This window comes from Perca fluviatilis, chromosome 23 (genome assembly GCF_010015445.1).
Source record: "Perca fluviatilis chromosome 23, GENO_Pfluv_1.0, whole genome shotgun sequence".
Classification (NCBI taxonomy): Eukaryota; Metazoa; Chordata; class Actinopteri; order Perciformes; family Percidae; genus Perca; species Perca fluviatilis.
This window is the reverse complement of record NC_053134.1, coordinates 24,979,861-24,992,694: the sequence shown is the minus strand read 5'-3', so window position 1 is coordinate 24,992,694 and position 12,834 is coordinate 24,979,861. Positions and strand designations below refer to the sequence as shown.

Here is a 12,834-nt window from a genome sequence, read left to right as displayed (position 1 = left end):
AAGGTATGAAGTGTGTATTACTGAGGTTCAGCTGGGGAGCGCACTGTGTTACCTTTGGATGGACAGACGCAGGCTAGCTGCTTACCTGTTTCCAGTCTTCATGCTAAGCTATAATTGCTGTTGCTTCATATTTACCATACAGACATACAGTAATGTACTGTAGAGTGGTTGATTTGCCTTTTTAGCATTTAAGATGGTCAATAACAAATGTGTTAGTAAATTAAAATAGACACTATAACACCTTAAATCCAGGTTTCCTTTCAGCTGCTTTAACTTTGTGCTCATGTTGTTCTCATCAGTGACAACAATTAATAACGTGATGCTTGTCACCAGTGGTGGAAGAAGTTCTCAGATCCTTTACTTAAGTAAAAGTACTAATACAAGTGAAAGTACTCTGTTACAAGTAAAAGTGCTGCATCGAAAATGTTACTTAAGTAAAAGTATGTAAGTATCATCAGGAAAATATACTTCAAGTATTAAAAGTAAAAGTACTTAATGCAGAAAAATCCTCCCATTTGAGAAAGTGGAAACGATCCAAACAGTTCTGTCAGTCAACTAAGTGTTTAATGGTCTAATCATTTCAGCTGGACTTGTAGGCCTGTATATTGTTGGGTAGTTTCATTTATAATAAATCTTAATGTGTTAACTTGTGTCTTAACTAGCAACTAAAGCTGTCAGATGAATGTAGTGGAGTAAAAAGTACAACATTTCTCTCTGAAATGTAGCGGAGTAGAAGTAGAAAATGGCATGAAAAGAAAAGACTTAGGTAAAGCTGTCACAGCCCAGTCTGTGACCTCTGGATTCCCCTGTGTTTCCTGTTTGTTTCCCTGTCTGTCTTTCCCTGTGTCTCCTCCCCTGTGTGTGTGTGTGTGTGTGTGTGTGTGTGTGTGTGTGTGTGTGTGTGTGTGTGTGTGTGTGTGTGTGTACAGTACTTGAGTAAATGTACTTAGTTACATTCCACCACTGCTTGTTACTGAAACCAACCTCAGACAAAGGATGTGAAGGTTTGCTATGCTGAGTCTAAGTCCATATGTAAATACTCAATTCAGTATTCAATATTCAATTAGAACATGCACCACCAGTATTGCAGATATTGCACCTTCACTGGCATGCAGGGCCACCCTGCCTTAAGGAGCTGCTTAATCTTACCGTACCAAACTGAGGAAAAACCCTCAATACTCCATACGTGTTTGGTATTAAATGGTCAAATTTAAGGAAACAATATATACACACAATATATATCAGGCATCTTCTGCTTTGTTATAAAAATATTAATACTGGCCTGCAAAAACCCATATCGGTCAAACCTTACAGAAAAAGAAAGCTGCAGTAGCTAGAGGGAAGGGTGTCAGTTAGTGATGTGTTACTACTTAAAGGGGTCAAAGAGGAGGAAAGGCAGCATGTGAGGATTGAGGAAAAATGTGTAGTCATAAAACGGATCCAAAAACTTAGAAGTAGACAAAGCGGAGGGGGGGGGGGTTACATTTAGGTTGCTGGATTTAACAGGACAATGGAGAGGCCCCGTCTATTTGTACGGCCTTAGGAACCTGGTGACTTTGGAGCGCAGCAGCTTGATGAAGGAGCGAGGGAACATCTCTTTGGACTCCTGTGCCGTGTACCTGAAGTAGTTCTGGGGATGGGCCAGCACGTCGAACAGGGCCTTTATCAGCTTCTTGTCCTGTAGGGAGGACACATGGACAAATAGTGTCACGGACCAATCATAGGAGGGGAGGATTTTTTCAACCTTTATTTTGTGTTATTAATTAAAAAAATCAGAAAAGGGTTTATTGCCACAGAAAGTTACACCAACGTGGAATTTGCCTTGGTGAATGGTGCATACATACACAAACAAAGATTTAACATTAATAAGAAATAAACAATAAATACAGACATGAATGGACGGCGTGCAGAATGCAAAAAGAATACAGTATGTGCAAAGGGCAAATGAAGGTTAGTGCAAAGTGTAGTGACTAGGGATGTGTGTTTGTGTGTGTGTGTGTGTGTGTGTGGGGGTGGGGGGAGAGGGAGAGAGAGAGAGAGAGAGAAAGAGGTTTAAGAGTGAATCTCAGAGGGGGTCTGGGGCCCTGTTAATGTCATTCAATCAGAATCTAAGACTGATGAATACCTTTAGTATCTCCTGGTGGTTCTCAGAAGCGTAGAGCCTGCCATCTCGCACTATGTCCTCTATCAGCTGCTGGTAGTCCTCTGGAACAGGACAGGGAACCACACATCACAGAGTATATAGAGTGACGGTAGGTGGCAATAGAAAAATCAGTAACAATAAATAATCCCATGATTCACAAGTAAACTGATCATATTTGAATGATTAGGAAGCCACTCACGGCAGCCTCTCAACTCACCGTCATAGGTGACGTATGGAACTTGGAACCCTTTGCCACTGTTGCCCTCGTTGGACTTAAACTGAATCCAGAGCTTGCGAGAGCGAGAGGTGAAGGCGATGGGCCGCTCATAGGTCTGACACGTCTCATAGGTGGTAATGGATGTGGGAAGGGCTGGAGGAAGAGGACAAACATGTCACAATAGTACTTTTCCACATCCTTAAGGTTTTATAGACATATAGTTCATCATCTGGTATGTATCAGGAGATAAGGTGGCAGTTAGGAAGAAGTATTCAGATATACCACACTGTAAAAATACTCTTGTTACAAGTAAAAGTCCTGCATTGAAAGTTAAACTTAAGGAAAAAAATGATGTAGCCATCCTCATGAAAATGTACTTAAAGTATTAAAAGAGCTCAATGCAGAAAAACCTCATGTTGTAGAAACTGGAAATGGTCCAAACAGTTCTGTCAATCAACTAAGGGCCCCCTACTACATATATTGTATAAAATGAAGTTGCATACTAACCAGGGCCTACAATAACGTGTAGGGTTGCCTAAAGCCTTTAAACATACCTTTTTTGTGCAAAGAATACTAAGCTAGTAGAATAATATTTGTTGCCATGATTTTATAAATCATGTTTTAATATTAAACAAACATGTGGCAAAGTGACTCCTTAGGGATAACTCTATCTGTGGATGGCTACCTTAGTGACTACCTTACCTATAGGCCAGTAAGCCTATCATCAATGGATTTTTTCACAAATAGTCTGATTTATTTTTTGCTAATAATATGTTTTTATTTATGTTAAGACATTATCATTTTTGAAAAACTTTCAAAAAAATTTATATAATAGAAAAGTATCGATAATGCTATCGGTAAAGACTCGGATAGTTAAGCAGTCTCTAAAACGGTATCAATATCAATACAAAGCCACAATCCCCATCCATACACACATATGTTATTCAATCACTGCTTAAAGCACTTCTGGTTGGACGCAACTACATTTCGTTGCTATGCACTTGTGACATGTCAAATGAAATCCAATCTAATCTAATCTAATCTAATCTAATCTAATCTAATAATCTATTTTGCCACTGAAGAAGAATTTGTGTGTGTTTATGGTAAGGGCATCATGCGTGTCATTCTTGCATGATTAATCATGTGTAAAAGAGGCTTATTGTGAAACAGAGAAATAAATACCTCATTGATGTACACATAACATTCAAGCAAAACCACACAGGGAAACACAGTACAAGTGCCAACCCTTTGGCTGGCAATGGACATTAACGGTTGCATTTTGAGTTTTGCAGACTACCAACATAAAGACCATGAATCTGTCTGATCAACTGGTAAAAATACAAAATATCTGTATACCACTCTTCCTCATGACCAGCACGTCGCCGCACTCATCCTCGATGGGGAGGAAGATCTCTGGTACCACGATGAGAATCCGCCTCTTGTGTGGTGGGTTGATGGTCCAGACGCAGTCCACGTTGGATGGGTAATCTCCAGGGTAGTTAGGAGACTCAATGTAGCCTGTGTATTCTCCCAGCTCGCCTCCACACAGCTGGTCTGAGGGCAGAATAATAGAAACAAACATAACTCCTTTCAATAGAGCTCAACGGTTTTGAACGGCTCTGGTTCCCGAAGTGATTTTCCATCTCTCCGTTGACGTTTCATTTTATGCCTGTATATAAAGTTTTAAGCCTGGAACCAAGCCAACCAGCTACGAAAGGAATTGTGACCATAAAACATTTGATTCGGCACAAAAAAACATTTTGAAAACGTCAAAAAAGGCAAAGGTACAAGACTGTGTACAGAAACGATCATAGACTTCGGTGACAGCCGCTCGCGGGTTCACAGGCGCGGTAAACATTTCCATGGTTAAAGCGAGCTCCACCAATTAGAGATGCCGCTGTTGCGCTTAGGATTGCGGGTAGTGTAGTATTTCTCCATGAAATTGCGAATAAAACGTGTTTTTCTTGATACAAGGTTGATTTAAAAAAAAAAATAATTGTGGCTTCTACAGGAGCAGAAACTTTTGTTTCACAACCTCAGAGCTTGTGGTCAGTCTACCTCAGATGACTTATGTGTGTGTATATATATATATATATATATATGTGTGTGTGTGTGTGTGTGTGTGTGTGTGTGTGTGTGTGTGTGTTAAACAACATTACTTTTGCAGTGAGACACGTTGGTGGCACCGTCAAAGTCAGTGGTGGTGTTCCCCGGGCAAGTGATACAGTAGTTCTGCCCAAACTCAGACTGGTAGGTTCTTGCTGGGCAGCGGATACAGCGATGGGTGCTGGAGTTGTAGTAGTGTCCAGGAGCACAGTGCACTGAGGAGGAACAGGAGGCAGTCAGTATAAAATGTATGAGAATAAACAGCAGGCCATCTACAAGATACATCACACAGCTGTGATATTATTCCTGATTACAAAGCAGGCATATAAACAGAGAACTAAACCCTGTACAGATGACTTTATCATCTACATGTGCAAATTGCCATCTCATAAATATCTGAACACTACTTTATGACAGCATTAACAATGAAACTGCTGACAAATGGCTTATGTCTTTGCAAATGCCAGCATTAACATACGCAGTTTTAAAGTGGCAGATAACATAAAAAGCTCCAATTACACGGAAGTCGACCAACCTATAGAATATTAAACAAGCCTTAGAGTCTACAGTAGAGCTTGAATTTTCAGCCCTAATCCGATTGGACCCGACCCTATCCGTCAGGTTATGGCTGAGCTATAATTTCTCAAATTTTCTCAAGGGCTTGATTCAGGTTGGGTTTGCGCAGATTTCCCGGTGTTTTTTTTTTAAACGCAGACCTTATAGTCTGAGTAATGTCATGAATAATGTGTGGGCTGTGTACCGCTGTGTGTTACTGCCATCTACCAGATATCTATTTAACTTTCAGAGCTGGGAATGACATCACACCTGACCTAATGATGGTGCTAGATCAGAGATAGATTGTCAACAGGGGTTCCAGGGCCCCTAGGGGGTCCTCAGAGTTACTGCAGGGGGGCCACCAAATTGGCCTAACATAAATCCAACATATTATTACATATTTTATTTGATATTATTTCATAATACGCTTACTGGCCCATAGGTAAGGTAGTCACTAAGACCATCCACAGTTAATTAAAATGATTCAATGTGCTTGTATTGTATGCAAAAAAAGGTATCTATAAAGGCTTTAGGCTGCCCTACAGGTAATTGTAGGCCCAGGTTAATTTTATACAATTGGGGGGTCCCTGCTCTCTTTCAGTTAAAGGGTCCTTGGCTTAAAAAAACGTTGAAGACCCCTGTGCTAGATGAAATGTGAGAGCATCACAAAAGATATTACAATTCATCCTGAGGGGGACATGGATGTGTGTACCAAATTTCACGGTAATCCTTTCAATAGTTGTTGAGGCATTTTAGTTAAAGCCATACATTCTTCAAAGTGCTAGAGAAAAATATTTGCAAACTGGCATCTACATTGAAGATACAAAATAAAAGCATATCTCTGACTATAGCTCCCCTCAAATACATGTAAATGCATTTTGGCTGCCACAGTGCTTTTGAGATGGTGTGCGTAGTAACCAAAGTACTGTATCAACAGAAAAACAGTAGACATAATATAGAGATGCACACTATCTGACACAGAGACACAAAGCCTCACCTTTGGCCTCACAGTCCCTGAAGGACACTGATCCTTCATACTTGGTCATGAGACCTCCTCCACAGGGGAAGCAGAGGACTCGGCCAGGTTCTGGCTGGTAGGAACCCAGCGCACAGGGCTGGCATGGACGGAACCCGTCAGCAGAGAAGTGACCTGCTGTACACTGACCTGAGGGAAGGACAGAAGAAAATCACCTGTCTTTATGATCTCTGTGATCCTCTTAATGTATATGTAGCGTTTTGTCTCTCTAAGACACTGTTTGAAGTTGGATACTGATTACACAATGTAAGAGTGTTTCTCAGTGTAGGATCCATTGGTAAACATCTTTCTAATCTCCACTCTCCACAAAGAGCACAGTAACTGAACACACTTCTGGTCTGTGTCGCTCTCCTGTGGCTGTCGGTCAGATTCACATTGCATGAATGGCCACTAGGTGGAGCCAACCCAACACACATTATACATGCATGTAATATGTACCTGTATGTCACCAATGTAGAGAAGACTTATTTTACCTGCAGCACTACTGTTGCACTTTTAGCCCAAGGAAAATTAAAATGTCCCAATTTTCAGCAATGACAAAGATGAATGATTTTGAGTGATTATTGTGAATGCCCTGATTAATACTTAATAATGTAATAACCATTCCTCAGTCTAAAATATGTTATTTCTTTTTTTTTCTCCCCAACCATCTGGCGACCCCAAGAAATGATCTGCCGACCCCCTTGGGGGTCCAAACCCCCAGGTTGAGAACCACTGCTCTAATGGACCAGTGCCTGTGTGTTAACATGATTAATACATTTGGAATATTAATACAATGCAATTGTTTCAGTACTGTTGGAGCAAGGATGCAAGACTGTAATGACGGGATGGTGACTTACCTCCACATTGAGACACGTTCTTGGCGCCAACGATGCCCTGTCCTTCAGTGCTGGGACATGGCTCACAGGACAGCTGACCCACCATGTCTTGGTAGGTACCGGGAGGACACTGGACACACTGCTCCTGCTCCCCGCTGTAGAACGTCCCCGCACCACAGCTCACTGAGGAGGAAGACACAGGTGGATACTTTCTGAAGATTATAATTTTATTAATTTTTTTGGGGGGCATTTTGGCCTTTAATTGATAGGACAGCTGTAGAGAGGAAAGGGGGAGAGAGATGGGGAAGACATGCAGCAAAGGGCCCCAGATCGGATTCGAACCCTGGGCTGTAATAAGGACTGCGCCTTAAAGCAACGGGAAAAGTTCTCTAATGTTGCTTTAATACGTGGGGCCCACGCTCTACCAGGTGAGATACCAAGGAGCCCCAGGTGGGTACTTTCTGTGTCTCATGTTGATCTTCCTCATCAAAAACAGGGAAGCAACATCATGACACCAACGGACCAATTAGTAAAACTCCGTACTAACCACACTTTCCATCTCGGAGGACTTGGCCCGTGCTGCAAGCCTCGGCTCCCTCTGGTACCCTGGACGGTTTCTGGGCCACCTCGTACTCCGTCCCAAAGAACTGGATGTAAAACTGCTGTTTGTTGATGGACTTCCTGAGCGTCCGCATGGTGCTCTGCAGCTTCTGCTTCATCTTTTCCCGCACGCAGTCCACATTACACGTGTCTGAGGTAGAAAAATGAGTGTTCATCAAAATATGAAATATTTTCTTTCTAAATGCTTGTTTATGTACATCAAATTGTATTCTGTATATGGTTTGGTACCACAAGAAGTATAGCAATTTTTGGGACTGATTTGGTATTTCCAGTTTTGAAAGCCTACATACTCTTCTGTAAGGTATGCATGCATTATTTGTAAATTCTCTTTGCACTGTATGAATGTTTACCATTTCATTCCAGTTGGAGTTCGACAAAACAGGTAAGGCAGAACATCTCACCTGAAGCTTCTTCCTCCTTCATCTCCATCTCAAACTCAGCTGTGATGTGGGAAACCTCTTTGGAAGGAGATTTGCGTCCTCGTCTGCGCTTCTTAGACGAATCGCACTTGAGGTTGACAAAAGTTACCTGGCAGTCGTCGGTACAGGGGAACTGGCCTCCTTCCAGGTGAAAATACAGAGGTGAAGTATGGGGAGGAGGAGAGGAAGAGTCATGAGGTAGAAGATTATAATGCGTTGTAATGAAGCACTAAAGATAAGTGCAGACTTTCAGTTTAAAATATAGATTATAAATGCTAGTGGCTTCCTAAACACTTGCTAATCCAGTACAATGTCTTTACCTTGCAGATTCTGCTTGGATGAATCTCTGTGTTTCTCCTTGTTGCGGGGCCTCAGGTGACACTTGGCGTCTTTGATCTTGAACCTGGCCTTCTGTTTGATGGGTGGGGCCAGTGTGTCTTTATTCATTCACAGCAGAGAGAAACACAACACTGTTAATCACGATAGAAACCACAGGTGTGTAAAGAGTACATTATCTGCCCCCTTAATCTGAGTTTGGTCTTTTTGAAAGTAACTATATTTAATTTATGTTCCAAATGTATAACACTATTAATTATATAAAAGTGGATATTGTTAATTATTTCATATAACTGAACTGTCAACACTAAGGCTGGTTTGGTAAGTAATCGTTCTACTACTTATTGGTAATTAAGCTGAATGTGTCAACAGTTTATCCATTACTTTTAGCTAATTATTTAAACTGTTTGGTCAGTAGTTTTAGCCAACTATTTGAAGTGTTTAGTCAGTAGTTTTAGCCAACTATTTAGTCAGTAGCTTTAGCTAACTTTTTAAAAAGTTTAGTCTGCTGTTTTAACTAACTATTTAAACTATTTAGTCAGTAGTTTTAGCCATTTATTTAGTCAGTAGCTTTAGCTAACTATTTAAACAATTTAGTCTGTTGTTTTAGCTAACTATTTAAACTGTTAAGTCAGTAGTTTTAGCTTACTATTTGAAGTGTTAAGTCAGTAGTTTTAGCTTACTATTCAAACTGTTTTAGCCGCATGCAATACTTTTAGCTTTTTAATCCTACAATTTTTTCAATACTTTTAGCTAACCATTTCAGACGATAATGCATTACTTTTAGCTACCAGTTTAAAAGTATTGTGTCCTGTGTTCTATTGTCCTGTGCAACTGTTACAAATTACATATTCTTCTAATCAAATCATAATTTAAATTTTTTCACATTAGTTGAGCTGCTCCACAATCTTTCCAAGTACCCTCCTGGTACCAGAGCCATATATTAGAGAGAGTTTGGCCAACTAGGGAATCGAATGTTCTGAGCTATCCCGTTATGCGTTTGGTTCTGAGGTGGTCACGTGTTTTTAGGACTCCATGTTGGATACCAACATTCATCTGATTCCCAATGACATGCAGGGAATAGTGGAAACATTTAATAATTTTTTTTTTAAAATGACATGAATCACTGAAAAAATGCCCAACTGTTGGGTGTTCACAAGTTCCCCTGTGAACCAAAAAGGCGAAAAGTATGGGAGCTGAAGGTGAAAAGAGCAAACTGGAGGGCAAATGACTACTCATTATTGTGTTAGGTAAATGTCAATTTCTCTCTTCGACTTATGATAACAAATTACATAGGACAAATATAGTAAAACCATCGTTAATATGTACCATACTGTCAAAAAAGTTCTAACACTGCTTAGAAATGAATGAAATTTGAAGTTAGCCATGCCTTATGCTAGCGTTAGCTTTTTCGCTATCACTCCATGTACCTAAATGCTTGTGATCTTGCCATAGTCATGACTTGAATTTATGCTAGTCTGACTTCAATTGTCATCTGTAACTCAGATGTAATATACTGTGACCACGCAGGCATGTCATTTATGTTGATTCAGATCACCAAATATTATTAATACATAACTTTGCCTCAGTTACTACAAAGTTATTAGCTATTGCTAGCGTGATAACGTTCAGGGCTGTAGTACCGGACGTTTTTTTTATGGTCTCGGACTTGCTTCGGACTCGCTGGTATTTGGACTTGGACTTGTCTCAGTCTCTGCCACTGGTCTTGCCAAATACGGCTTTTGGTCTCGACTGAGTCCAGGTGTTTATAATAATATTGGACGGAAAGTGAAACACAGCTTGGACGGGGATGTTGTTTGGCTTTTCACAAGTTTAGACAGCCAGCTAACGCGACACTGACATTTGCTAACGTTAGCGCAACAGCGTTAGCCTAGCCTGCTTGGTAAATATTACAACTGGCTTCAGAGTTTCCTATTTCTGCGTCCACCTTGTCAACATAAGACCTGCCGTTAGTGCTCCTTTTCTACCATAATTTTATTGAATGAAATATTAAGCTTCGCTCCTACGAGATGGGTGGGTTTTTGTAACGTTACACACAAAGCTAACTGGCTATAGTTAGCCTGTACGAATGCTAGCGGAAATTAGCTAACGTTGCCAAGCCAGCCAGCAACTTCGGCAGTAGAGTTTCAGCAAGCTAACCACAACAGTATTGTCGCCTATAATCAACCACTGCTGCTTAAAGCAGTCAACCTGCAGTGATGTTTGAAATGGAGACACACATATCGTGCCTTTTCCTGGAGATCCTGGCCATTATTTTAAGGTATAAACCAACCATAGGGGTAAACACTGAAAGAAAGGTAAACATTGCTCAGAGACTTATTAGGCGACTTGGTCACTCACTACGATGGGTATTTTTTAGAGGCCCATTTACGATATAGAAGGAAAATTTCCGTAAGGGCCTTTTACACATTGACAAACGTTGATAATAACATGTATGTGCCTGTTTATGGTGAAAATAAGCGATTTATTTATAGATAGCATATTCGCCCCATAGGGTTACACTGTAGAGTCATCTGACGATGGTATCCAATATGGCGCCCATGATTTGAGTTGGCCAAACTCTCTATACGGCTCTGCCTGGCACTAGCAGAAGTACGCCCTGGGGTACAAGTGTCCCTGGTTGGTAATCACCGTCCTAATGTATTAATAATCAGATATATGCTTAAGATAATCATATTTGGAGTGTTAGTAACAGTTTTTTCTCAGGCCTACTGTACCGGCACATGTAGGTAATGCAGTGGTGGCATTCCTCTTCTGAGGAGCTTTCCCAGGCTGGACAGGCACTCCGCAGCTCAGTGTGTAGCTGTTCTCTGAGTCTGTTAGGAAAACACACACACACACACACACACACACACACACACACACACACACACACACACACACACACACACACACACACACACACACACACAGTTGACTACAGTGAGAATAGAGATATCAGACATGATAATGAGAGGTTAGGAAGTATTTAGTTTTAGTTTTAAGGTATGGTATGGAAGCATGTGTGTTTCACTTGGCGGTGGGCTGGGCCACGTCCACTTCTGAGGATTAAGAAGAATTTTATAAATGCTGTATGACCTTACTCTCCTCCTGTATTTAGAAACGTGACTGACAGCCCAGAGAAAACTCCGCTGCCATTTCACCATGAACCCCTATTGAGAAATGAAAGCGCAAATGAAAAATCTATGAATCCTGTCTTGATGCACACACACGCACAAAGACGCATTTCAAGTAAGAAATGAGCGATGAAGCCTTCGGAGGTCATAAAAGCGAGATGATTAAATAAGAACCCCAGCTGCATTAAGCCACAGGAATTTACATGGCTCTCGCCCCCGAAAATTAAGCGGCACTCCAAAAAGACAGAAAAACAAATATTTCACTTCATGCCTGAGAGCTATCCATCATTCTCACACCATGGTGGCCAAGTTAAATGGAGCCAAGGCCTCGCTCTGGGAAAAAAAGGCATGATGAAAGAATGTAATCGATTTACAGATGTGTGTTAAGTACTATCGCAGGAGGATAGACCGGGGTGCCAGCCAAAGTGCTGGGACGGGAGAAGCCAAGAAAACTACGCAGAGTGAAAAACACATCATTCTGAGTGGAGAGCCCCCTGACGATCAACCAATACAGCACCAAAGAGTGTGAGCGCCTTCATCAAGCATCAGTGGCATCGAGAGGAAAGGATGGTACAGAAAGCTGTGACAGCGAGCTGTCGCCACCAGAGGGAAGCAGCGTGTGCAACATGGCCGCTGAAACTATACATCCGGCAGTAAGGCTAATTTTAGAGTGTTTTAGTTCCATTTGCTGGGTCACCAACTGTGACTTTTTTCACAATATAAATTACAGTATATTTCTATTTACATAAATAAAGAGCAATTCCACAAAGAAAATGTTTCCCATGTTTCCCACTTTCTCTCTAATTTTTTTGGTCTATAATAATCTTCTTTATACCCAGACCACTTCCAGACAAAACACAAACTGACACATATGTATATCTAACCCATCCCCAAATGAAAATGAATGAACATGAAACACAGAAAAAAAGGTCACAACAACCAAATTTATAATTACGGTAATAACACCTTCATAGGCCCTCTGTAGTACTGTATATCCCAGCCAGGACACAGAAAAAGGCCAAATAATCCCTAATAATTATGCCCTTCCTTGCCACATATTATTATGAGCTGTAGACCATAGGTTGGAAAGAACAAGCAACTTGAAGATGTCACTTTGAACCCTGCACTTTAAACTCTGCACAGCGCAATAGGCACCTCACAATACTTTCAGTTATTTTAATTGTTTAGATTAGATTGTTTAATTGTTAGGTACAGAAGATAAAAGCACATTTAAGGTGGAAAGTGGGGTTGTGAAGCCTGCCATAAAAAAGAATTTGAAAAAAATAAGCTCACATTTACAGTGACTCTTAGCAGGTTTGTTTACCATGTTCACCATCTAGGGTTAGCATATGATAATTAGCAGTAAACACAAAGTGCAGCTGAGGCTGATGGGGATGTCATTAGTTTTGCAGTTATTTGGTCATAAACCAAAGTATTAGGCAATTG

General features: G+C 40.8%; 1 protein-coding gene across 3 annotated transcripts in view; it reads right to left on the bottom strand.

Moving 5' to 3' along the window:
* Positions 1-529: 529 nt before the first annotated feature.
* The window catches only part of scube1 (signal peptide, CUB domain, EGF-like 1), a 122,219-nt gene continuing 109,914 nt past the window's right edge, over positions 530-12,834 (bottom strand). For 2 of the 3 annotated variants that reach the window (XM_039792167.1, XM_039792169.1), the window contains 11 exons: positions 10,990-11,088; positions 8,236-8,352; positions 7,898-8,056; positions 7,423-7,626; positions 6,897-7,058; positions 6,019-6,186; positions 4,520-4,681; positions 3,717-3,914; positions 2,361-2,513; positions 2,126-2,205; positions 530-1,678 (listed from right to left, as the gene is read on the bottom strand). In XM_039792167.1, the coding sequence (XP_039648101.1) occupies positions 1,526-1,678; positions 2,126-2,205; positions 2,361-2,513; positions 3,717-3,914; positions 4,520-4,681; positions 6,019-6,186; positions 6,897-7,058; positions 7,423-7,626; positions 7,898-8,056; positions 8,236-8,352; positions 10,990-11,088 (1,655 nt within the window). In that variant the 3' untranslated portion in view covers positions 530-1,525. The remainder of the gene's footprint in view (positions 1,679-2,125; positions 2,206-2,360; positions 2,514-3,716; positions 3,915-4,519; positions 4,682-6,018; positions 6,187-6,896; positions 7,059-7,422; positions 7,627-7,897; positions 8,057-8,235; positions 8,353-10,989; positions 11,089-12,834) is intronic. The other variant, XM_039792168.1, reaches the window with a different exon arrangement.